This window comes from Ranitomeya variabilis, chromosome 3 (genome assembly GCF_051348905.1).
Source record: "Ranitomeya variabilis isolate aRanVar5 chromosome 3, aRanVar5.hap1, whole genome shotgun sequence".
NCBI lineage: Eukaryota > Metazoa > Chordata > Amphibia > Anura > Dendrobatidae > Ranitomeya > Ranitomeya variabilis.
Window position 1 is genome coordinate 438,713,707 of NC_135234.1, and position 27,552 is coordinate 438,741,258.

General features: G+C 40.0%; 1 protein-coding gene across 6 annotated transcripts in view; it reads right to left on the reverse strand.

Moving 5' to 3' along the window:
* Positions 1-27,552, reverse strand: part of AUTS2 (activator of transcription and developmental regulator AUTS2) — a 1,864,151-nt gene that overhangs the window by 1,143,272 nt on the left and 693,327 nt on the right. For all 6 annotated transcript variants that reach the window (XM_077296436.1, XM_077296434.1, XM_077296433.1 and 3 more), the window contains one exon: positions 10,057-10,158. In XM_077296436.1, the coding sequence (XP_077152551.1) occupies positions 10,057-10,158 (102 nt within the window). The remainder of the gene's footprint in view (positions 1-10,056; positions 10,159-27,552) is intronic.

Sequence of the window (27,552 nt, forward strand, 5' to 3'; positions counted from 1 at the left end):
CTTCTTACATTTGTTTGACATATGGGCTGCTTTTATATTGTGTTTACCTAAGAATTTTTGGATCATATTGGTTAAAAATTAAATTTTATTTACTTGTACTCAACTTTTTGCTGCTATGTACTGCAAAACAAGAAAAAAGGAATAAAATGTGTAGACACTGGAAAAAAAGCAAAGCAATTCTGTTGTAGATTGTTAGGAATTGTTTTTCCGGGATACAGTGTGTGGTAAAACCGACTTGCCAATGTGATTCTCCTCATGAGTATGATTACAACAACACCAAACGCTAATTTTTTAAATTATTTAAGCAGTGAAAAAAATCAGAAACTTGTAAGAAAAAATTGGGGGGATTGTGTCACTATTTTCTAAAACTAGTAAAGGTTTAATTTTCCAGTTGATAGAGCTGTATGAGGGCATATTCTTGAGTGATGAGCCTTTTTTATACCATTTTGGAATAGATTTTGATCACAATTTTGGCATATTTTATTTTTGTTCACGGTGTTTACCGATAAGGTTAATTATTTTTATATTTTGATAAGTCGTACGCGGCAATACCACATATGTGTTGTAAGGGTTTCGCACTCACACAGGTGCGGCAGGAAGAAGACAGGAGGTGTGTTTCTTTAAAAAGTCTGTGCGGGTTTATTTGCTCCATAAACCCCTAAGCAACAACAAAAGGTAAAGGGCCTTTAGAGCAGGCAAAACAATGCAAAATGTCCTTAGTCGGGTTCTGCTCCCTCAGGCCTGTGGGCACACAGGCTGGGCACTGTCTAGCATGCAGGCTCGGTCTGGAGCCACACACAGGAGGGCTTTTCCCTCCCAAGACACAGACCATGTGCCAAACAGCCTCCATTACGTAGGCTGTAACCACACCCACAGGTGAGGTATGTGGGTAGCCAGACATGCCCATCTCTCATAGCTACCCGCAAAATGGACCCAGGTGCACCAAACATCATCCTAGTGCTTACGTGCACTAAAGAAAAGTACTCCTGGCTACATCACAGAGAGCAGCCATCCCTGTGACACATACCTCCCTTTTATTACACGGTCATTAGCCTCCTCATAGTGAATATTTAAAAATATTTTTTGATCTTTGTTTTTAATTGGAGGAAATCAGAGATTTGCGGCAAAAAAATACATTATAAATTACCATGAACAGATTTAAACTCCACACTGCAGATAATGTAACATTGTATTTTTTTTCTGCAGTGTATGGAGAAGATTTGGTACATTCTCAAACACTTCCCTGCTATTGTTTTATGCTGTGGATATTTTGGCTGCCAAACTAGAATAAAATCGGTGCTGTATCTGTTACTTGTGCGCATACTTTTCTAAGGCCTAATGAGGTGTTCTCATGTTTGTACAAATGGAGGTATTGCCTAATATGTTTTATTAATTGCCCACTCTGGTTTTACAATGTCAGAAAAGTTCAATTATCTGTTCTTTTATCTGTCTAAAGTTAACTAATAATCCCCAATTCATCAGTACAGGCAATATTCACTTGATTAGTGGGGAGTGTTAATGAATCAGCAACTTCTGACAAGTAGCATGTGGATCCATGCACTGCAACACACATTTTACTCCAGTCAGTTACGCATTAGGCAAACTGTGGCATCACATCTCCATCATGCCCCTGTCCTGCTCCGAATCTGCCATTTTGGTGGAGGTGGGTAAAATTGGTATGAAAATGCAAACAGTAGCAAAATGTTTGCGTAACTCAGAGTTGGGCAAAAATGTTGCGACTTTTTAATTCTTTTTACATCAGTTATCTAGTGGAAAACCTTTGGTGAAACAGGGCCAATGTCATTATGTTCAGAATAAGGCTATTTTCACATGTCCGACATTCACAGTCTGAGTTTGGACCACAATGTCAGGACTAACCATGGCTCTCGAAACTGGAACTCTACAGGTTCATGATCGTTCAGGTTAAGGTTAGGGTACCAGTGACCAGTCAGGACATTGTGGCATGTAGTATGGCATGAATGTTGTAAGTGTGGAACTAGCCTGACCCTACACTAGTAAATGAACTATGGTACTTAATTACACTGGTCTACAAAAAAAAAAAATTCTGGCATGGACTTTAAGAACAGTTTTAGACTAATTTGAGGGTGCTGAATTCAAATCTGATCTTATAATTTCTCTATCACATCACATTTTTGCGCTATAGGTATATAGCCCATTTTCATGAATTCCATGATAAATACAGTATAAGTAGTGTATGAAAAGTGCCGGTTTACACGGTTCACTAAGGTAAATTTGGTTTTCATTTAGTCTCCCAATAAATGTGACAATATCTTTGTTTTCTTTGAACATGCATAATTCCCATTCATTATGACACGAAAGTAAACAAACAGGTTTTCAACGTACACAACAGTCGTGTGCAGGCACTGTTTTATTTATTGAAATTTTCAATGAATTTTGATATTTATTGTTTTTATCCTGCTGTTTTTCTGTTTTTTGTTTGTGAATCAATACCTAAGGTGTGTGTGTGTGGGGGGGGGGCAGAAATTCAATGAACAACTCAGGTAGCTAACAACTTTTATCTTGTATTTCTCTGCAGGATGTTTTGCTGATCTAACAATGGCCTCTACATCTCGCAGAAGACAGTGCTCAAATGATCCAAATATTTTTTGTTGCATCTGTGGAAACTTTACTGTGAAGACTCAGAGGCGCAACATTACTGACTTTGTTAAGAGGGTGTATTTTGCATACTTCAAAGTAAAGCTTGGAGACAAAGACAAGCATTGGGCTCCTCACAAAGTGTGCAAAACCTGTATTGAGAGCTTGAGATCATGGTCTCAAGGAAAGAATGCTAAACTTCAGTTTGGAGTTCATATGGTTTGGAGAGAACCAAGCAATCATTTAGAAGACTGCTATTTCTGCCTTGTCGATGTAAAAGGTTTCAATAAGAAAAACAAGCAATATTTGCAATACCCGAGTATCCCTTCAGCAATTCGACCAGTTGCCCATAGTGAAGACATGCCTGTTCCAAAATTTACTGCGCTTCCAGAAAATGTTGACACAGAACTCTCCTCACATTGTTATACTGATGAAGAAGACAGTCCAGATATTTTTCAGCTATGTGATGAAGATTGTGACAAACCAATTCTGTTTACTCAGTCTGCTTTGAATGATCTGGTTAGAGATCTTTATCTACCAAAAGAGTCTGCTGAACTATTGACTTCAAGACTACAAGAGAATCGAATGTTGAAACCCGGTACAAGTGTCTCATTTTATCGTAACACGGAAGCAGAAAGGCATAAGTACTTCCATTCAGGTATCCAGCTTGTCTATTGTACTGATGTTGAAGGGCTACTTCTCTTTATGGGACTTCCAGCATATGATTCAAGGGATTGGAGGCTTTTTATTGATAGTTCCAAAAGAAGTTTAAAATGTGTTCTGTTACAAAATGGAAATAAGTATGGCTCTGTAACAATAGGTCACTCTGTAAAAATTATAGAAGAATATAAAAGCATCAAGATTGTTCTAGAGAGGTTACAATATAATGTTCATGGGTGGTTAATTTGTGCTGATGTGAAAATGGTTAACTTTCTTTAGGGTCTACAAGGAGGGTACACAAAACACCCTTGTTTTCTGTGCTACTGGGACAGTAGAGCTACAGCAGAGCATTGGGTGAAAACTGAATGGCCTCAGCGACAGAGTTTGGCATCTGGCGATAAGAATGTCATCCATGATCCTCTAGTGGATAGGAAGAACATTGTCTTTCCTCCCTTACACATAAAACTTGGATTGATGAAGCAGTTCGTCAAAGCTCTCAATCACAGTGGAGAATGCTTTAACTATATATGTTCAATTTTTCCTGGTCTTAGTGAAGAGAAGAAAAAGGCTGGAATATTTGATGGACCTCAAATAAGAACACTTATGAGAGACCCAAATTTTATCACATCAATGAATGAGACAGAAGAAAGAGCTTGGAATGCATTTTGTAATGTGGTGCAGAATTTTCTAGGGAATAAGAAAGCACACAACTATGAAAAGATTGTGGAAGAGCTACTAATGAGTCTGCGAAATCTTGGATGTAGAATGAGTATCAACATTCACTATTTACACAGCCATTTGGACTTTTTTCCTGAGAACCTTGGGGATGTGAGCGAGGAACAAGGGGAGTGTTTTCATCAGGACATTAAAACAATGGAAGAATGGTAACAAGGCCGATGGGACTCGCATATGATGGCTGACTATTGCTGGAGCTTGATGAGAGACAACCCAGAAGCTGTACATCACAGATCAGCCAAGAAAAGAAAGTTCAAATAACTGCCATTTGCCATTCATCTGTGTGCCATATATACTGTATGTGTTTTTATATTTTGTAGTTTAATTCTGTAAGTATATTTGATTTGCTGTGCATAGACTTTGTAATCTTTGTTATTCCTTGAATAAAAATATACAAAATGCAGTACCGAAAATCATGCGTTTTTATCATAAAACATTCGATAGGAGTAATTTTCATCAAAAATTGAAAATATTTCGAAATCCTGATGTGATAGCCAAAAACGGAGTTCATATTCGTAATCAGCAGCCAAAATTGACTTAAAATATGTTTTAAAACCTTTTGCCAGCAAAATTGCGTTGACCAATGTTATTTCTGATCTCATTAACCCCTTCAAGACATATGACAAAAATTTACATTATATCATAGAATCACAGAATGTTAGAGTTGGAAGTGATCTCCAAGGTCATCGTGTCCAGACCCCTGCTCAATGCAGGATTCACTAACCCATCTCAGACAGATGTCTGTCCAGCCTCTGAAGACTTCCATTGAAGGAGAACTCACCACCTCTCATGGCAGCCTGTTGTGTTCCCTCCTTTGACTCAGGTGGAGTGGAGCTTCACCTGCATCTGCTAACCTGTTAATTCCTGCTGTTAATCTCTGATAGTGGCATTTAACACATGCCGATAGAGGCGTGTCGCATTACACACTACCATTGGCACAGGCACCTCGCATCACCAATGGATTTTCATGGCAGCCAGAGGTCTGCTAAAGACCACAGTGCCTGTCATTACGATCCCCCTGGCTGGCATTCATAGGAGATAACATATATAGCACAAGTGAATGGATGATCACTCCATGTCTCCTAAGGGGACTATTAAATCCAGTAAAAAGTGAAAAAAGTTTTTAAAAATATGAAAAAAATAAAAAAAACACAAAAGTTAAAATTGCCTCCCTTTTGCCCCATCAAAATAAAATAGAAATAAAAAATGCACATATTTGGTATCGCTGTGTTCGTAACAGATCAATCAAAATATGAAATAAATTAATCAGATTGGTAAGCAGCATAACGAACAAAAAAAAATTAAACCGCCTGAATTATTTTTTTGCCAGACGCAACATTGCAATAAAATGTAATGAGAACCTATCAAAACATTGTATCTACCCCAAAATGGTATCAATAAAAATGTCAGCTCAGGGTGCAAAAAAAAGGCCTCACCCAGCCACAGATCCTGAAAATGAAAACGTTTCGGGTCTTGGAACAAGGTGACAAAAACAAAATATTTTTTTCTTACAAACTTCAAAAAAAATATTTTACCACTTAAATAAAAAATATATATATATACACATGTTTGGTATCTGCATTCTTGCACTATCCTGGGGAATCATATTGCCAGATCAGTTTTACCAGATAGTGAACATGGTAAATAAAAAAGCCAAAAAAAAATGTGAAATTGCACGTTGTTTACAATTTCAAAGCACTTGGATTTTTTTCCCATTTTCCAGTATATTATATGGTAGAATGAATGGTGTCATTCAAAAGTACAACTCGTTCCAAAAAAAACAAGCCCTCATGCGACTATATTGCTGGAAAAATGAAAAAAAAAGTTATGGCTCTTAGAAGAAGAGGAAGGTGAAAAGCTAAAACGAAAATACGGAAAATGGCCATGTCATGGGGTTAATCATTAGATGACCTTGCAACATCTGACAGAGTCACGTTTTGCATTACTGCAAAGATTACCAGTGACCATGCACGTAGTTTTCTATTTGGAAATGTATGCTCCTATTAAATTATTTTGCACATAGAGTCATTTTATCAAGAACTCTATATTTACAGGCTAAAAAAATACCAATACTAGATTGATTTCCCTTTTATTTCATTAGAACTTGAATAGTAATGGTTCCCTATACTCTCGAAATTAATCTTGTTCCCCTGTGTTATCTGCTCACATTTGTGAAGTGTCATTCTTCTGCTTGGATCTCATTAGAAGGAAAGAGGAACGAGCCTTTGCCAACACGCCAAGTCTAACTTCCCATGCAGCTCGATGGTAGAAGATAATAAGAAGAATAGTTGAAAGTTATTTCTTCCGTGAGGATAAGGAATCTGACATGCTTAAGAAACGGATAATCACTATATTTCTCCATAACCAATTTTATTTTCAGACCTACACTGCAGTCACTCATTTTATTTCATCTGGACAGAAATCTGTCTGCATTGCATTTTTAGAATAGGAAATCCGGTCTATTAAAACTGCTCCTGCTGCCATGCTATCAATAGTACCATGCGGTATAACTGTCTTCCACCATTTTATTAGATTAACATCTTAGCCCATAAGCTTTGCTTCACCTTTACTGTTACTTTTGTAACATTGTGTAACATTTATTCTATTTATATATTAATTATTTATTATTTATTTGCTTATATAGTGCTATCTTATTCCCCATTGGAGCTCACAATCTAGATTTCCTATCAGTATGTCTTTAGAATGTGGGAGAAAACCGGAGAACCCAGAGGAAACCCTTGTAAACAGGGGGAGAACATACAAACTCCTTAGAGATGTCCTTGGTGGGATTTGAACCCAGGACCCCAGAGCTGCAGAGCAACAGTGCTAACCACTGAGCCACCGTGCTGCCCTTAGCTGTTGTGAATTCTGCTTTTGGGCTCCCTCCGGTGGTTGTAGGTGGTAATGCAGTTGCCCCTGAGTTGCAGTCCTGGTCAGGTGTATCTGCTGATTGCAGTTCTGACTGGGGTATTTAGGCGTGCAGGATTCATTAGTCCTTGCCAGTTGTCAATTGTTGTTGGGAGGTGTTGGACCTCTGCTTGGTTCCTCCTGCCTTTCTGCCAAATCAGCAAAGATAAGTGTCTGGTTTTTTTTTCCTGTGGCACACATGCTGTGTGCTTCACAATTCAGTGCTATTCTTTGTGTTTTCTTGTCCAGCTTAGATTGTGTCAGTATTTTCTCAGTCTTGTTGGATTCTCTGGAGTGGCAGATATACATTCCATGTCTTTAGTTAGATTGTGGAACTTTTTGTATTATCTGCTGTGGATATTTTTGGAAGGGTTTTAATACTGACCGCCTAGTAATCTGTCCTATCCTTTCCTATTTAGCTAGAGTGGCCTCTTTTGCTAAAATCCTGTTTTCTACCTGCGTGTGTTTATTCTTCTCCTACTCACAGTCATTATTTGTGGGGGGCTGCCTATCCTTTGGGGGTCTGCTCTGAGGCAAGGTAGCATTCCTATTTCCATCTATAGGGGTATTTAGTCCTCCGGCTGTGTCGAGGTGTCTAGGGTATGTTAGGCACACCCCACGGCTACTTCTAGTTGCGGTGTTAGTTCAGGATTGCGGTCAGTACAGATTCCACCGACTCCAGAGAAAGTTTCATGCGGCTCCAAGGTCACCAGATCATAACACTTAGCATGGTTATATATATACGGAATATGCACAGTATAAACTGATATTCCTTTATAATGGGAGTCAATTTCAGACGCTATGACAGATGCTGGAAAGCAGTGTAATTTGATCTTTATGCATATTTTTCCCCCAGCTAATTTCTATGTGTTAAATATCACGTAAATGCTTAAATTGAATTTAACATCAGGTTTTTGCCACCTAATCTGAGAGCAGCAAAAGGTAGAGACCGAGACCCTGATTCCAGCAGTGTGTCAATTACTAGGCTACTTGCTGTAGTTTTATTAGCCAGAGTACTAGTAAACCTGTTGCCATATACACTCCCTGACAGAAGTTATGTCGCTTATCCATGTTATGTAAATAAAAGCTTATAACCTGACGTTAAATTCATCCATTGGTTGTTTAAATTATTCTTTTGAAAGCTGAAACCCTCCGAAATGTGGTTTAGGTTAAGAAAATAAATTGGCATCAATGCAGAAATATTGATCAGATAATGGACACAGAATGGTCAGATTTTGGCAAAACAAAAATGTTGTCGCCCACAGAAAGTAATGTGATATTCAAAAAATAATTAACTTAAAATACAAATATATGTTGCATAACATTGGTGAATGAAGTTGTGGTGCTATTAGAGTCATATTTAATATTTTGTGGGACTTCTATGAGCTTGAAGGACTGCATCCATGCGGTTCAACAATGATTCATACAATTTATTAATGACGTCATCAGGAATAACAAAGAATGCAGTCTTACATGCCTCCCAGAGTTCATCTAGATTCTTTGGTTTTCTCTTACAAGCTTCCACTTTCACCCTACCCCAAATATGCTCAATGATGTTCATGTCTGGTGACTGGGCTGGCCAGTCTTTGAGCACCTTGATCTTTTTTGCCTGGAGGAACTTTGCTGTAGAGATGGATGTATAAGATGGAGCACCATCCTGCTGCAGAATTTGACCCCTTTTATGATTTGGAATATAAGAGGTAGGTAATACTTCTTGATATTTTAGGTTATTGATATTGCCCTCCACCTAGCAAATGTTTTGCACACCCCCATACTGAATGTAACCCCAGACCATGATCTTTCCACCACCAAATGTAACTGTTTTCTTGGTGTATTTTGGATCCATACGGGCTCCAGTAGGTCTCCTGCAGTTTTTGTGGCGGCTAAGGTGTAATTCTACTGAAGATTCATCAGAGAAATCCACCATCTGCCACTTTTCCAGCATCCATCTGTTTAGCAGGCTGTGGGACTTTGCAAATGCCACACGTTTTGGTTTTTTTGCCTTTTGTTTAGTGCTGGCTTCTGGGCACTGATTCGACCATGGAGGTCATTTCAAGACAGAATCCTACAAACTGTTCTAGTTGACACAGGGACTTGAGCTGACCAGGCCGATTGGAGCTCTGCTGCAGTGGAAGAGGGGCTTGCTTTGCATTTTCTAACCAACAACTGTTCCTCCTGAGCAGTTGTCTTGCGGAGTCTGCCGGACCTGGGCTTGTCAAACACATCTCCAGTCTCTTCAAATCTTCTTTTAATTCTTTGTACTTGACACTGAGACAAATTAAAGGTGCCAGTCACCTCTGGATTGGATCTGGTCTTCAGCCTCTTGATAATCCAGGCTTTGGTCGCAGGGTGGATTTTTGGCATGTTGTCAGAGCTCAAGTTGCAGTTCAAGTGAAGGTATGAGGTGCTGGGTTTCCTTTTATACACATACACTAATTAACTGATCATTTACTGAGCACAGGTGAGGATGTAAACTAGGATTGGGTGCATTATATGACCAGGCGACAAAACTTTTGTCTTGCCAAAATCTGACCATTCTGTGTCCATTAACTGATCAATATTTCTGCATTGATGCCAATTTTTTTTCTTAACCTAAACCTCATTTCGGAGGGTTTCAGCTTTCAAAAGAATAACTTATACAACCAATGGATGAATTTAACGTCAGGTTATAAGCTTTTATTTACATAACATGGATAAGCGACATAACTTCTGTCAGGGAGTGTAGTCCTCCATATTCATGATCTCTATATAACTCCGCCCATGCCACTGATTAGCAGCTTTCTTCCTATGTACAGCTGTTACAAAAAGCTGCTAATCATTGGTGTGAAAGGGATTAAAAAGAGACTAGCATAATAAGTACACACCATAACTATCAAATAAGACTCATATATTGAAGGACAGAAATGTTGACTCTCTATGACCCGGTAGTAAAATTTGTACCAAGGTTCTCCGACCAATGTGTGCCATGTATGATGCTGGTGTCTTACTACTTGGTAGGTGTAAGGTACCAAAACTGGGTGAGAATGCAACCTCTGTCTAGACATTGATGGCTTAGTAGATGATTTTTAGTCTTGAAGACTTGAGTTACTATCTTTATTTCTTTGGCTTGTCGATCAGTACATCTCAGGACATACTTACATCACTTAGATGCTCACGGGAGGTACTTCTCTGCGAAGGTTTTGTTTCTCTGCCTTGGTTTTCGTTCTCATTGTCTCTGCAGTTGTTCTGTCCTGGTTTGAGCTGTGGAAAGACAATTAATATTTTAGAATTACTGACAATAACCTTGCAATGTTTTATTCGTTTTTCACTTTTATCACTGATAAAGACAGATCTAATTTTAAACAAAATCAACCCAATTTATTATTTTACCGCTTTTGTTTTACAACAACATCTGTTTGTCTTAACATTGCCTCTTTCATTGACCTATTCAGATTGTTAGGGAGGTCTGTCATGGTGGCCGATCAAGGTCACTTTTGACTTTTCAGATGAGAGCCAGAACTGTGAAATGTTGAAAATTACCACCTGCACTCCACTATCATATAAGTTTCACAAGACCGGCATTGAGATGGAATATAATAAATGCTTTTACATATTGTTTGGCACATATTATCTCATGTATTTCTGTACATCACACCAGTGAAATCTCAGCAGCCTCCATGGCCAATACTTCATTGCTGGTCAAACAAGGGAGGCAAACATATAACTACTGTAGGCCTTGATACAGGGATGGGTTTAGACTGATCTGTAGGAGGTTACTGCCTGTGTTTGACCTTTTATACTCTAAAAATATAGAATGCTGCGCTTTTTTTGTGGCACGTGAATTCTTATGTTACAGTATTATTACTGCTATCCACTAGAACAGAGCAGCACCATATATACAGCAGCTTTGTACCGCTGGTCTTATAAATATAATTTCTCTGCTGAAGACCCTTGTTCCGTAAGTAGAAGCATAAGTAGAAAAGGAGTTTTAATTTTACACATAACCATTTTTTAATGCAGACCATCTAAAAAACAGGCAATCAGATATTAATATCTGGAGGTAGAGACAAGAGGTCCACTATAATGGTCATGCCAAGACAAGCTTCCTGTAGGTGCTGATTTCTCTTACTTTTCTAAATAACCTCAAACACACAAGAACTAAGACCAAAATTGACCCAATATATATTACAAAAATCACAAGTACGGTATACATTTTTGAAGTATGAATGGAGACCAGACATCTTGAGATAATTCCCTAAAATCACCAAAAAAACCCAAGCAGAAGCTCTCCTTATGTGGATGAAGAAACAGTAGGTTCTCATAGTTCTTACATAATAAATTCTGAATAAAAAGATACATCAACATGTTGGAACTTCTTGATATACTTTTAGGGTAATTTATTAAAATGTCCCTTTCATTCTGTAGTGTTGAACCAATAAAGCTAGAATAGGATGTGTCAAATTTATTACGCTCTTAACTCTTGTCCAATTTGGGGCGTCTTCGTGATATCTGTGGTTCATAGCTGGTGCACATTTCTGCTATAATTTATCCCAGTTCCTGGTCTACATCACAATAAATACTATGTGCTGTGTTTGGCCATGAGATTCTTTAACTAAGCTTCACCCACTGTTTTCAAATGTGTCTCACTGTTGAAAAAGGGGAAAAACTCAGACGCTTTTTGTGCCAACAACCATTGCACCAAAGTTTACGACTTTTTGACATTAATGAATTGACATCGAGGAAAAGATACATTTTCTTCTTTGACTTAGGGAACAAGAAAATGCTTTGCCATGAGGGAAGCATTGCAGAAGTATAATACAATTTCTAGCGTTCACCCTGTTAGGAATTTAAAGTATTGTCTCAAAGATGATTGCACCAAAGTCTAAAGGAAGGTAAAAAAATGCTTTATTTCCAGTACTGCCTATTGCTGCTGCTCTGTTCTTGTTGATCGACTGCAGCGGTAACTTCAAGTTGACACACTGCAGCCAATTACTGAGCTGAGTTAAAGCTTGTTTTGCTTTTTGTTGCCTCCTTGAGCTTTTGAAGCAATAATTTTTGAAAGGGGACAGCCTTCTAAAATATTCTGCTGAAGATCGAACATTTCTTACCTATTAGAATGCAATAACCTATTTTTTATCATGCGTTTATTCAATTTTCCAGGCACCAGCTGCTACTGCAGCGAGCATCCGCAGAGCTCTTCACGGATGCTGAAGTGTGTGAGAACTCAGTGCTGATTAGCGAGCTGCCACTCTCCATCTTCTAATTATGGCTAATCCCACAACAGACTTCTAGTCACTGTGCAACTACTTCTCACTTGACCTACACTGCAGAGAAAAAGCTTTGTCCCCTCAAATCCGCATGTTAATCCTGCCATCAGAAAAAATCACGGGAGGCCATCTCTGGATATAATTGTTTAATTTAGTGCATTAAGGTAATCCAGCAAAAGTTGTATGCCTTTTCTCAATTCATTTACTCGTAGACAGCCAATTGTAGCCTTGTTCCAAACTGATCTGTTGTCTTTTCATGCATTAAATCAATGACTTAATAAGGTAATATGTATATCTGGATTATTTTTTGCAAACCAGCACATTAGTAGATAATTATTGTGGGAATTCAGAGGAACTTACTAGATGGGAACACAAATTACGAAAATTGGAAATAACTAGTGATGAGCGAATATACTCGTTACTCGAGATTTCCCGAGCACGCTCGGGGGTCCTCCGAGTATTTTTTACTGCTCGGAGATTTAGTTTTCATCGCCACAGCTGAATGATTTACATCTGTTAGCCAGCATAAGTACATGTGGGGGTTGCCTGGTTGCTAGGGAATCCCCACATGTAATCAAGCAGGCAAGTAGCTGTAAATCATTCAGCTGCGGTGAAGAAAACTAAATCTCCAAACACTAACAAATACTCGGAGGACCCCCGAGCGTGCTCGAGAAATCTTGAGTATATTCGCTCATCACTAGAAATAACACTGCAGAAGGTCAATATGAGCTTCTCAAAATTTCCAACAAGTATAACCATGTACTCCGAAACTTCAGTTAGTCATGATTTTTAATAAACTGGCTCAACTAATATCATGGTACTTCATGTCGTTGACATATGTAAGTGGGTACCATCTTATGTAGGATGACCACATGTATCAAAGGGGGTGATTACAAATCTCCAAGATGTCGAGATGGATAAAAAGGATATATGTAGTTTGTAGATTGTATTAATCTGACATTTTTTTTACATGTGCTGCAGTGTCTAGGCCAATTAATTATGCATTTTTTATTTGATCTGACAGTGATGCAGTTCTCACCACTTCTACCCCAGATTGTTTATGTGTGAATGAAGCATAACGCAGGTCGCACAGCGGCTGATTCCGCTTTTGGTTGGCACTCTGTATCACCCATAATAATTCATGTTCAGATCGGCCAAGAGTAGAAGCGTATTGCCAACTGGAGAAATTGGATAAGCCACTGCCAGACACCAGTGCTTACAGGACAGCGGGTCCAAGAATTCGGTATGTTGAAATTTTACTGGCTTGTTTCTGTTTCCATCCATGGCAGGAAGCCAATAGGACTGCATGTTAGTGCCACAAGCTCATATGCCGTATATCTAACATGCATGGACAGCGCAAAATTCCATTACAGTTGGAAATTTCTCTTTCACTTAAATATCTTTTATATACTTTCTTGCGTAAAAGTTCACTTTTTCTTATCTTGCCAATGCGTCAGCCCCATTACACAGACAGGGGTTTTAAGCAGTTAGCATTGCTAAAGAACATAGCTTCAAATGTATAAACCTGTAACCATGGTTACCGAACTCTCCATATAAAAATGTCTGATCACACAGAGTCTTACTAAATCAATCTCACTAAGGTTAAAGTTATTAAATGATCCACGCAGCATCCCAAATGCCCGAAGGTCACCAGTAAACCATATACAAGACACGTTCCTCAGCCATTTCAGGGAGTGCCTCATTGTGACAGTTCTCAGGCAATGCTTATTAATATTGATCTTTGTCTCAGACATTCCCGGGACCCAGCATACCGGCCTCAATCAGACACGCTGATTTGTGCTTCCTCTTGCCACTTACATGCTCCCAGAGGCTGAAGTTGGGTCTATTTAATGTGAATATGTCACCAGGTGCTTGCTCCATAATCAGACAGCAGCATAATGTAGAGACAAAGACCTGGATTCCAATGATGTGTCACTTATTGCACTGATTGCTGTAGTTTTGCTAAAATCACTGTTTACCAGTAGGAAATAAACAATAGAGGACTAGTAAAATCATTGCTAGGTAGTCCTCCATATTCATGAGCCCTGTATAACCCCGCCCCCATGACTGATTGGCAGCTTTCTGCTTATAGACAGTGTACACATGATGCCTGGTGAGGGTGGGGTTATACAGAGCTCAGCCTTTAGAGAACTGATAGATCCAAAGCAAAGAAAACAAGGATTTTAGCAAAATAACAGATAGCAGCTCAGTAAGTGGCACAACGCTAGAATCAGGGACTCTGCCCATACAGCATGCTGCTCTCAGATTGCATAGCAAAACCCTGGTGACAGATTCACTCCAACTCACATAACTTCAGAAGTCTAGGTGTCTAGTCTGCTATATAGGATTCCAGTTCAGGAATTTCAAGACAGTTGGCAAATCTGCTTACCCGACCTATCCCTACAAACATGTATACCTCCACCATGCTACATTGTATGTGTTATTTCTATGACCAGAAGAAATGATGGTGATTGTTGGATAGGTGATTATTCTTTTCTGGCTATCAGAGAAGCTAAAGATGCCGCTGCACCAATTTGTCTTTTTCACTGAAATGTAGAAAAAGTAGAAAATGGTGGGAATCTTTCTACTTCAAAAGACATAATGAAGAGAAAAAAACACAGTCCATACATATCCATCAATGGAAAGCACCAAAGGAGGATGGACTAAAAGACCAGCGAGCTTCACACTGTAAAAAGTAAAGTAAACTATTTCAGTGTAGAAACATTTACTAATTGTCTGTGGAATAATACAATTTTCATGCTTGTGACTTTCGAAATGCAAAATGTAAATGGATTTTATGGATGAGCCCTTTAAGGATTATTATTAAAGGCAAAAAAAACCCTCTAATTTTTATTGATACTAGCAGTCATCGAGAGGTCTTTATGGGGAGTTTTTGGTTCTGGTTCTCTTTTCCTTACATGTCCGTTGGATGTTTTTTCTTACATAATTACTACTTTACGTCAAACAATGATAGATTTTCATCCCCATAGTCAGCGTTCCGTACATCAATGAAGCTTTATGTATGGTTAAATACAAGTGGACGCCTCCAAGCTTTTGATTTCCCTTTCATGAAACACATTCTCTTTTCTTGAAAATAACTATAAATTGCCAGTTCAGTGAATTACTTAGTGTGGAAAAATAACAAATGTCAAAATAGGGTTTTAAAAATTCATGAAATTCCAGCTCAAATAGGATCTCTACAGAGTCATTATTTCATTTACTTTTCTTCATTTTCGCTACCTGATGACTGAGTAGGAGAAGAGCTGTCACCAAAAATATAGCTTGTACTATTAGACATAACTGCTAAAAATGTCATCTGGGAACAACCACAGAATGTGACAAGGATTCTGGCAGTTAATTTCTAAAGCACAAGTCATGTGGTGAAACCTTGCTGTTATGTATTCCCACTGACGCTGTATCTAAAGGAAAATAATCTTGATATACTAATCAAAGAACCGACGACCTGATAATATACACCACTCAGAACTCTTCTTGTTTTAAAAAGAAACTCTCCATTGGTTCAATAACATCACATTGATCTGAAAACAAATCTAGACATTTTTAAAAAGATTGTCTAGGAATAAGAAACATGTCTACTTTCATCGAGAAACTGCACCATGGCTGTCTATGGTTTGTGCATGGTCTAGTACTCTTCCTTTCTGAAGAGGCTATTTGCATATTTAAATTCCCAGAGCATTACATGGCCTAAAAGTCTCCTTACACTGGCTGGGCACACTCCACAAGGAGAAACATTCCCTCTAGGACTGTCTGTCAGAGGTATCTCATCTAGCCAAATCAGACCGACTTGCACTGCTGAGGGGCAAACAACCTGAAACACGTGCCTGGCTTCGTATCCTAAGTCATATGGCAAGACTTGATAAAGTGTCAATATTGAATTTTAAGACTGCTACCCCAACAGGTGGGACTGAAGTTCAAGTCCTTTTCCTGTCTGAAGAGGCTATTTGCATATTTAAATTCCTAACAGAGAATTGCATGACATATAAGTCTTACACCTGATTGGCAGATAATTCAGTACAAGACAAGTGGATAAAGTAGTAAAAATTCTGCATGGAAATTGACTGACAATGCGGATTTTAATATCAGCTGCTTGTCTGTTTTGGCAGAGTTGTTTCACCATTGTCAATATGGAGGAGGTAAATTACTAGTTTATTCTACCTGTAATCCAAGTAAAATTTTGCTGTGGATTTTTTGGTTTGACCCTAGATTTTTTTTGTGGGTGGATTTGTGGCAGAAATTTTTAACACCTCTTGACTAGTGTTGAGCATTCCGATACTGCAAGTATCGGGTATCGGCCGATACTTGCTGTATCGGAATTCCGATACCGAGATCCGATATTTTTGTGATATCGGGTATCGGTATCGAAACAACATTAATGTAAAAATGTGTAAAAGAGAGAATTAAAATAAAAAATATTGCTATACTCACCTCTCCGACACAGCCTGCACCTTACCGAGGGAAGCGGCAGCGTTCTTTGTTTAAAATTCGCGCTTTTCTTTCCTTTACGTGAGTCCCGGCTTGTGATTGGTTGCGTGCCGCCCATGTGACCGGGACGCAACCAATCACAGCAAGCCGTGACGTAATTTCAGGTCCTTCAGGATTTTAAAATTACGTTCCGGCATTGTGATTGGTTGCGTCGCAGTCACATGGGCGACGCAACCAATCACAGCAAGCCGTGACGTAATTTCAGGTCCTTAAGGATTTTAAAATTACGTCCCGGCTTTGTGATTGGTTGCGTCGCAGTCACATGGGAGACGCAACCAATCACAAGCCGTGACGTCACGGGAGGCTGGACACGCGCGCATTTTAAAATGGGCGCGTGTCCAGCCTCCCGTGACGTCCCGGCTTGTGATTGGTTGCGCCGCGATCAACCAATCACAAGCCGGGAGGCTGGACACGCGCGCATTTTAAAATTTTAAAATGCGCGCGTGTCCAGCCTCCCGGCTTGTGATTGGTTGACCGCGGCGCAACCAATCACAAGCCGGGACGTCACGGGAGGCTGCACACGCGCCCATTTTAAAAAGCGCGCGTGTCCAGCCTCCCGTGACGTCACGGCTTGTGATTGGTTAATGGCGGCCATGTTGCCGGGACGCGGACCAATCACAGCAAGCCGTGACGTAATTTCGTCACGGCTTGCTGTGATTGGTCCGCGTCCCGGCAACATGGCCGCCCTGACCAATCACAAGCCGGGACTTCACGTAACCAAGTAAAAGCGCGAATTTTAAACAAACAACGCTGCCGGTTCCCTCGCTGAGGTCCAGGCTGCGTCGGACAGGTGAGTATAGCGATATTTTTTATTTTAATTCTTTCTTTTACACATTTATATGGATCCCAGGGCCTGAAGGAGAGTTTCCTCTCCTTCAGACCCTGGGAACCATCAGGAATACCGTCCGATACTTGAGTCCCATTGACTTGTATTGGTATCGGGTATCGGTATCGGATTGGATCCGAAACTTTGCCGGTATCGGCCGATACTTTCCGATACCGATACTTTCAAGTATCGGACGGTATCGCTCAACACTACTCTTGACCTGTCTTATAGGTAAAACAAGTAATGTTTAATTGGACATTCACATGAGTATTAGCTATCAATAGATATTCCATTACTATGAAATAGCAGAAAAGACCCTTAAAGGGACATTGTCAGCACATAATGACTGTTCAAACCAAGTACAGGCACTTATGGTGTGGCCAACAATTTACATACAACTTCTCACCTGGTTGTTTTCTCTCAATCTCCACACCCCCTTCATCTTTGATTGACAGATCTGGCTTGATTGAGCCAGAGAAGAGGAGAGATAAAAGGAAAACAAGGAGGTAGGAAGGTGTATTTAAGTGATTGACCAAGCCATAATGAATTGTGCACCTGTACCTGGTTTGGACAGTCATCCTGTGCCTTCAGAGTCCCTTTACCTATTATAACTATTGTGTCTGATTCCAGTGTCTATATTTTTCATGTGTTCTATGTGTGTTTTTCATTTTTTTTTTTTTTTTTTGAACAATAAATTTTTATTGAAGTTTGCAAAATAAATGGTACAGGAAGGGAAGGTACCTTAATGTTATCCAATAGTACATTGCGTCATAAAAGTATAACAGACCTTCGCTTATGTTCCAGTACCAGCAATAAACATAACACAAGTCATAACGAAGGACGAGTGTAACAACAAAGACAAAGACAAACATAGAATGTGGGACAAGGGATCGGGGGGGGAAGGGAAAGGGGGACCCAAGAAGGGATTCTAGTAAATCTGTATCCGTTTGGGTAGATTAGTCAGGCACCTGAGGACTGAGGCTAGACAGTCGGGATATCGGATCCGCAAAAGGGGTGTGGCTTGCATATTCTGCCCAGGGGAGCCAAATAAGTTCAAATCTGTCGACTCTGTCAGTTAGTATAGCAGTTAATTTTTCATTTACCATATACCAGGATAGGCGAGATTTAACTCCCGATAAGTCCAGGCCTGGTTTTTTCCATGCCGAAGCAATAGTTTGTTTAGCTGCTAAAAATATAAATGTGATAAGGGCCCGGGAATATCTAGGAATATTAGAAATACGCTTATTTAATAGAGCTTCCCAGGGGTTTTTCTTAAGGTTAATATTCGTAACTGAAAGAATCAAGAAATAAACTCTGGTCCAGAACCTACGAGCTATTGGGCATAGCCACCAGATATGGAGCATATCTCCTATGGAGTTACATTTCCGAAAGCAGTTTGGGGAATAGTTAGCCACAGCCTTTGCCACTCTGGCAGGGGTCAGGTACCATCTGGTTAATACTTTGTAGTTAGTCTCCAACATGAGGGTATTGAGCAAACCCCCGGTGGAGGAAGACCAAATTTGGGTCCACTCAGAATCTGTCAGTGTTGAACCTATGTCAGACTCCCAGCGAACGGTATAACCCAGGGACCTCCTCTGGGTTGGGGAATTGATATGTGAATAAAGAAGGGATATGGTACCTGGGGCATATGGATTTTGGCGGCATCTATCAAAGAATAAGGGGGGGGGCTGAGTTTCTTAGTAAGGATTGAACAAAATTTTTAAGTTGCAGGTATCGGAATATTTCTCTCGATGGGAGATGGTATTTCTCACTCAATACAGAGAATGGGATAATTCCATCCACGTTAAAGAGGTGATGAACTCTCGTTATTCCCGCAGCTACCCATAATCGGAAGTCCCTAAGGGAATCCCTTCCTGGAGGGAACTGGGCATTACCCCACAAGGGGGCCAAGGGCAAAAATGGTGAAATTAAGTGTGAGGAGTATTTTATTGAATCCCAGATTCTGAGAGAATGAACCATGATGGGATTAGTAATTTCTCTCCGGTTTACTGGGAGAGTCCAGAGTATCGTATCAAGGGTACTTAAGTGAAGTTCCGAGGCCTCTAGGGCTAGCCACAGGGGGGGCTCGGAGTAGGCGTGGTACAACGTCAGTTGACCTAGTTGAGCTGCTTGATAGTATTTCGAAAGGTTTGGATCCCCCAATCCCCCTTTTAGACGATGGCGGTAAAGGGTGGCTCTATTAACCCTAGGGAGACCCCCCTTCCAAACAAAATAATTAATTGCTCGTTGGGCTATTTTAAGATATTGTGTGGGGACCGAGACCGGGAGGACCCGGAATAGATAGAGTAGTTTAGGGAGAATAGTCATCTTTAGTGCGCGTATTCTGCCGAGCCAGGAAAGATGAAATTTACCCCATGACTGGAGTATTAGGCGGATTTTACGGAGCATATAAGGGTAGTTAGCCGCGTATAGCGAACCGTATTCTGAAGTAAGTTTCACTCCTAGGTAGTCCAAATGGTTAGAGGTCCACTGAAATGGGAATTCTTGTTTTAACAATGTGGTGACAGAGGAGGGGAGATTGATATTCATAGCGTAAGACTTAGAGGGATTAATTTGTAAACCCGAAATGCGCTCAAGGTTATTAAGAGTTTGCAGTAGGGCCGGGAGGGATGAACGAGGTGATGTTAAGAGGAGCAGCATGTCGTCAGCAAAAAGGAAGAGTTTATGAGGAACTGATGCTATAGTGGCTCCCTGGATGGATGAATTGAGCCGAATGTGTATTGCTAAGGGTTCGAAGGCTAAAAGAAATAATATGGGTGATAAGGGACAGCCTTGGCGAGTGCCTCTTTGAATTGGGAAGCGTGGGGAGGAGAAGCCATTGTATCTAACATATGCAGAAGGGGAGCTATAAAGGGCCTGAATCATTGTAAGAAAGCAAGGAGGGAAACCCCATTTCTGCAAGACCGCAAACAGGTAAGGCCAAGAAACGGAGTCAAAGGCTTTTTTAATATCAAGCGATAATAACATGCTTGGTAAATTGCGCTGTCTGCAATGATGCAGCAGGTGAGAGACTCGTCTTATGTTATCTGATGCTTGTCTATTGGGAACAAAACCCACCTGATCTTTATGTATTATGGTCCCCAGCCCCGAGTTTAACCGTTGAGATAAAATTTTAGCTAATATTTTAAGGTCTATGTTAATTAGAGATATTGGTCTGTAGTTGGACCATGCTAACTGATCAGAATTAGGCTTAGGTATCATAGACACAGCTGCTATCAACGATGCTTCTCCGGGTTTATTACCGTCTCTCAAGGAATTAAAATAATTCGTAAGGTGGGGTATCAAGAGCGGGGCATATTTTTTATAATATAAGGCTGTAAAACCGTCCGGACCAGGTTTTTTATTGACTTTCAATTGATGAATAGCTAACTCTATGTCGTTGGAAGAAATAGGTTGGTTTAACAGGTCAATCAGACCTGGTCCCAATGCCGGGAGTGGGACAGAGTCCAAAAAGGCATCTAGCTCACTGGAATCGACGGTTGAAGTGGCACTATATAGTTGTATTAATTTCTGCTGGAACAATTGAGTGATCTTCAGTGGGTTGGACGTGATTCCCGAAGGAGTACGTAGTCTTACTGGGGGACGGGGTTGAGGTAAACATTTTAGCCGTCGCGCTAGGTTAGAATTGTTTTTATTATTGAGGGCATAAAACCGTTGTTGGGACCAGCGTAAGGCTCGGTCAGCGTTTTCAGATAAACAGAGGTCAAGCTCAGTTCGGGCGTGGGTGAGATTTCTGTTTTTCATATTTTTCATGTGCGCATTATAGTCTCATGTCATGCTCAGTTCTTTTTTCTGAGGATCGCTTGTCCACATAAAGAAAAACAAAGATATTATGATCTGATTTTTGGATTAAACTCACACATTGAAATGAATGGGTCATTGAAATAAAAATGGATAACACTCAAATGCCTTCTGTGTATTATGAGTGCATACTGTCCATTGTTCTGTTCTGTCCAGTTTATCTATTTTAGAGTAATTGATAGGACAAGCATTGAAAGCTCTCTAGAGTTAATTTATTTGCATACAAGAAAAACAAATGATACAAAGATTGTAAAAGTTGACACACGGACCAAAAATTGATCCAGAACACTAAAAAGATGGGCTTTTTTTCTGATACGAGGAAAAAACGATGCCTGAATGGGGCCTTAATGTTACATAAATGCAGATACTGTTTGGTCAACTAGACTTGCTGGGATTCGCTCAATTCCTTTATTTTTTTTCACTTATATAGCGCCATTAATTACACAGCACTTTACAGACATTACCAGCACTGTCCCCATTGGGGCTCACAATCTAGATTCCCAATCAGAGTACCCAGAGGAACCCCACGCAAACACAGGGACAACATACAAACTCCTTGCAGATGCTGGCCATGGTCGGATTTGACCCCAGCGCTGCAAGTCTGCAGTGCTAACCGCTGAGCCACCGTGCTGTCCATTGTACTTTGGCATGACTAGTTGGAATGTGCCTTGAAGTGCAGTCATGAAACTGGCCCCTCTGGCTGGAAACACATGGGAGTCCTGACAGAATATGATGCCTGTGCTGTGAGGATAAAAGAAGTCTGAAGTCACATAGACTTTCATCCCAAACTTGAACAACCCCTTTCACATCACAGCTTGATCAAATGGTTATATTTTTAATTGAATAAATTGTAAGTGTACTTATAGGTACCTATTCCAAAAAAGCTTTTTTTGTGTGTACATGAGTAATAAAACTATTTATGATCATATTATTTCCTGTGCACTAAAAGCTTCAGAAGTTTTCTCTTATGCCTTCCTGCTTTTGTTTCCCTACAGCTTCTTCCTTCTCCATTCTCCAGCAGCAGGTGTAATTTGATCCTTCACTGCAGACAGATTCATAGACAGATTTGAGCAGTTTTAGGACTCAATCGGACATCCATTTTTCATGCACATTTTCTATCTATGTCCTTCGTGAATAGAACTTTTACAGAATTGCAAAGAGACATGTCCAATATTAATCTGAGTGTGGGATCAAAATTGTCAATATAACTCTATGGGTCTGTGAAAAATGTAGACAGCATTCGGATGACAGCCAAGTGCTCTCCATTTTTCATGGTCTGCTAGATAGGATAAAGTTATGAAACTTTTTTCCTTCTTCTTAGAAATAGTCACGGGGGAAGCACAGACTGTTTTTCTTATACATAAAAAAACTGATGTGTCTCAATGAGCCCTGAGAGGGAAAATGGACAGTGCAATATGTTACTGGTAAGTCCTAGTGTTCACTTGTACAGTTAATTTTTGGGTAAAAATAATGTAGTTACTATTTAAGCTGGAAAAAGCTGCCACATTGATGATGGTTTTCCTTAGATGCAGATTTATGAGTATTTTTTTTTTAAAACTGGTTCTAACTTGCGGCTTTACTGCACTTAGCTCAGCCTAATAGTAGAATAGTGTAGTAAAATATATCTGAACTGAGTATTGTATGGATGGATGAGTGTAAAGCAAAATTGGACCATTTTTAAATATTCAGACACTGTCGTTCCCTGATCTTTCAAGTCAAACAATTTCATTCAAATGTATCAGTCCATTTTGAAAGGGGATTACCAGGTCATATTTATTTTCCTGTCTATCAGCTGAGCAACAAGAAAAACAATTTATATGCAGCAGAAGGAGCAAAAGACTTTCTAAACTATGATTTAATCTCCGTTGAACTTTAATAGTTTTGTGAATCAGGTGTAAAAGAATCCATTACAGTTTAGTTATTGATAGTATCTTACATTTTCACGCATACAAGGCTACATTTAAATGACTGACTGGAAATAACACATATACGGTTTTGCATTTTTAGAATTGAGTTCACTGAAGAAACACAGAAACAATTGTATAAGTCAGGGGTTAAATGTTCTTGGTATAACATGCACATGTATTTTATAGCACACCTGTCACCTCTTTATCTGCAGATATAGGGCTATCCTGCAGGTATCTAACGTTCACACTTTAATTAAAAGTGTGGCTACAGGGAGAAAAAGGATTTATCTCCTCCCAGGAGCTGTTGACTTTCTGTCATTGGGCCTGCATAAGCGGGAGCTGTAAGCGCACACCAGCACTTTTATTTCATTTTGTAGCGCATCTGTCCAGAGCAAGTTGTCAATCAAAATGCTGGGACGTGCTTACAGTTGCCATTCACAGTATAGTAAGCGGTGACTGTACTCACTTTATGCATAACTGGAAGCTAGAAGCTCCCGGAAGGTAACAACTTTATTTTACCCCAATATCTACAATATGAGTAAGGTGGGTGGGCAGCACAGGAACTTTATTTTCCTGCAGATTTACTTTGCGCTGGCGTGTACTCCGGAGGACAGAGAATGAACTTCAATCCAATATTGCGGCCAGCATGCAGCCAGCAGGTAAGGAAAGGGTGAATCAAACACCCGAAAACCCCGCCCATATGACCCAAAACTGGTCCCGCCAAATTCAGGTGACAGGTTCCCTTTAACCCCTTCACCCCGAAGCCTGTTTTCACCTAACTGACAGGGCCAATTTTTTCAATTCTGACCACTGTCACTTTATGAGGTCATAACTCTGAAACGCTTCAACGGATCTTGGTGATTCTGAGACTGTTTTCTCGTGACATATTGTACTTTATGATAGTGGTAAAACTTCTTTGATATGACTTGCATTTATTTGTGAAAAAAACAGAAATTTGTGGAAAATTATGAAAATTTCGCAATTTTCAAATTTTTCGTTTTTATGCCCTTAAATTAGAGAGTTATATCACATAATATAGTTAATAAACAACATTTCCCACATGTCTGCTTTACATCAGCACAATTTTGGAAACATAATTTTTTTTTGTTAGGGAGTTATAAGGGTTAAAAGTTGAAAAGCGATTTCTCATTTTTGCAACAAAATTTGCAAAACCATTTTTTTTACGGACCACCTCACACTTGAAGTGACTTTGAGGGGTCTATATGACAGAAAATGCCCAAAAGTGACACCATTCTAAAAACTGCACCCCTCAAGGTACTCAAAACCACATTAAAAAAGTTTATTAACCCTTCAGGTGCTTCACAGGAATTTTTGGAATGTTTAAAAAAAATTGAACATTTAACTTTTTTTTCACAAAATTTTTTACTTCAGATCCAATTTGTTTTATTTTACCAAGGGTAACAGGAGAAATTGGACCAAAAAAGTCGTTGTACAATTTGTCCTGAGTACGCCGATACCCCACATGTTGGGGTAAACCATTGATTGGGCACATGGCAGAGCTCGGAAGGGAAGGAGCGCCATTTGACTTTTCAATGCAAAATTGTCTGGAATTGAGATCGGAACCCATGTCGTGTTTGGAGAGCCCCTGACGTGCCTAAACAGTGGAAACCCCCACAAGTGACACCATTTTGGAAAGTAGACCCTCTAAGGAACTAATCTAGATGTGTGGTGAGCACTTTGAACCTCCAAGTGCTTCACAGAAGTTTATAATGTAGAGCTGTAAAAAAAAATTAATATTAATTTTCACAAAAAATGATCTTTTTGCCCCAAATTTTTTATTTTCCCAAGGGTAGCAGGATAAATTGGACCCCAAAAGTTGTTGTGCAATTTGTCCTGAGTACGCTGATACTTCATATATGGGGATAAACCACTGTTTGGGCGCATGGCAGAGCTCGGAAGGGAAGGAGCGCCATTTGACTTTTCAATGCAAAATTGGCTGGAATTGAGATCGGAACCCATGTCGTGTTTGGAGAGCCCCTGACGTGCCTAAACAGTGGAAACCCCCACAAGTGACACCATTTTGGAAAGAAGACCCCCTAAGGAACTTATCTAGATGTGTGGTGAGCACTTTGAACCTCCAAGTGCTTCACAGAAGTTTATAATGTAGAGCCGTAAAAAAAAATTAATATTAATTTTCACAAAAATGATATTTTTGCCCCAAATTTTTTATTTTCCCAAGGGTAGCAGGATAAATTGGACCCCAAAAGTTGTTGTGCAATTTGTCCTGAGTACGCTGATACTTCATATATGGGGATAAACCACTGTTTGGGCGCATGGCAGAGCTCGGAAGGGAAGGAGTGCCATTTGACTTTTCAATGCAAAATTGGCTGGAATTGAGATCGGAACCCATGTCGCGTTTGGAGAGCCCCTGATGTGCCTAAACAGTGGAAACCCCCACAAGTGACACCATTTTGGAAAGAAGACCCCCTAAGGAACTTATCTAGATGTGTGGTGAGCACTTTGAACCCAAAATTGTTTCACTAAAGTTTAGAATGTAGCGCTATGAAAATTAAAAAATAATTTTTTCTTTCCACTAAATGATGTTTTAGCCCGCAATTTTTTTCCCCCAAGGGTAACAGGAGAAATTGGACCACAAAAGTTATTGTCCAATTTGTCCTGAGTACGCTGGTACCCCATACATTGGGGGGAACCACTGTTTGGGCGCACGGCAGAGCTCGGAAGGGAAGGAGCGCCGTTTGAAATGCAGACTTAGATGGATTGGTCTGCAGGTGTCATGTTGCATTTGCAGAGCCCCTGATGTACCTAAGCAGTAGAAACCCCCCACAAGTGACCCCATATTGGAAACTAGACCCCCCACGGAACTTATCTAGATGTGTTGTGAGAACTTTGAACCAACAAGTGTTTCACTACAGTTTATCACGCAGAGCCGTGAAAATAAAAAATATTTTTTTTTCCACGAAAATTATATTTTAGCCCCCACGTTTTTATTTTCCCAAGGGTAACAGGAGAAATTGGACAACAAAAGTTGTTGTCCAATTTGTCCTGAGTACGCTGATACCCCACATGTGGGGGGGAACCACTGTTTGTGTGCACGGCAGAGCTCGGAAGGGAAGGAGCGCCGTTTGAAATGCAGACTTAGATGGATTGGTCTGCAGGTGTCTTGTTGCATTTGCAGAGCCCGTGATGTACCTAAACAGTAGAAACCCCCCACAAGTGACCCCATATTGGAAACTAGATCCCCCACGGAACTTATCTAGATGTGTTGTGAGAACTTTGAACCCCCAAGTGTTTCACTACAGTTTATAACGCAAAGCCGCGAAAATAAAAAATATATTTTTTTTCCACGAAAATTATATTTTAGCCCCCACGTTTTTATTTTCCCAAGGGTAAGGCTGGTTTCACACTTGCATTTTTATCTAAATGCGTTTTTTTAAAAACGCATGTGTGAAAAAACGCATGTAAACGCGGTAAAACGCATGCGTTTTTTAGACGCATGCGTTTTTATAGAAAAACACAAGAAAACGAGAAAAAAACAAAAAACCCTAACCCTACCCCTAACCCTAACCTGAAATACGTGGCACTGAAATACGTGGCACTGAAATACGTTTATATACGTATATACGTATATAAGTGCCACGATATTTCAGTGGCCACGTATATAAGTGCCACGTATATAAGTGCCACGTATATAAGTGCCACGTATATAAGTGCCATGTATATAAGTGCCACGTATATAAGTGCCACGTATTTCACGTAAATGCCACGATATTTCAGTGCCACGTATTTCACTGAAATATCGTGGCACTTAAATACGTGGCACTGAAATATCGTGGCACTGAAATATCGTGGCACTGAAATACGTGGCACTGAAATATCGTGGCACTGAAATATCGTGGCACTGAAATACGTGGCACTGAAATACGTGGCACTGAAATATGTGGCACTATGACTGTCAGAAAATGTTCATTAAACGGTTAGGGGTGAGTTTAGGGGTAGGGTTAGGGTTAGGGTTTGGATCCCTTTATCACCTTGATGGTGGTGGGTGACTTTTCAGTGTGTGTTCTGTTTTTTTTCTATAAAAACGCATGCGTTTTTAACGCAAACAAACACGTTGAGATCGGATGCCATGTCGCATTTGGAGAGCCCCTGATGTGCCTAAACAGTGAAAACTCCCCAATTCTAACTGAAACCCCAACCCTAACCCCAGCCCTAACCCTAGCCCTAACCCCAACCCTAACCCTAGCCCTAACCCTAGTCCTAACCCTAGCGCTACTTTCACACTAGCGTTTTTTTGCATACGTCGCAACGCGTCGTTTTGGCGAAAAAACGCATCCTGCAAAGTCATCTG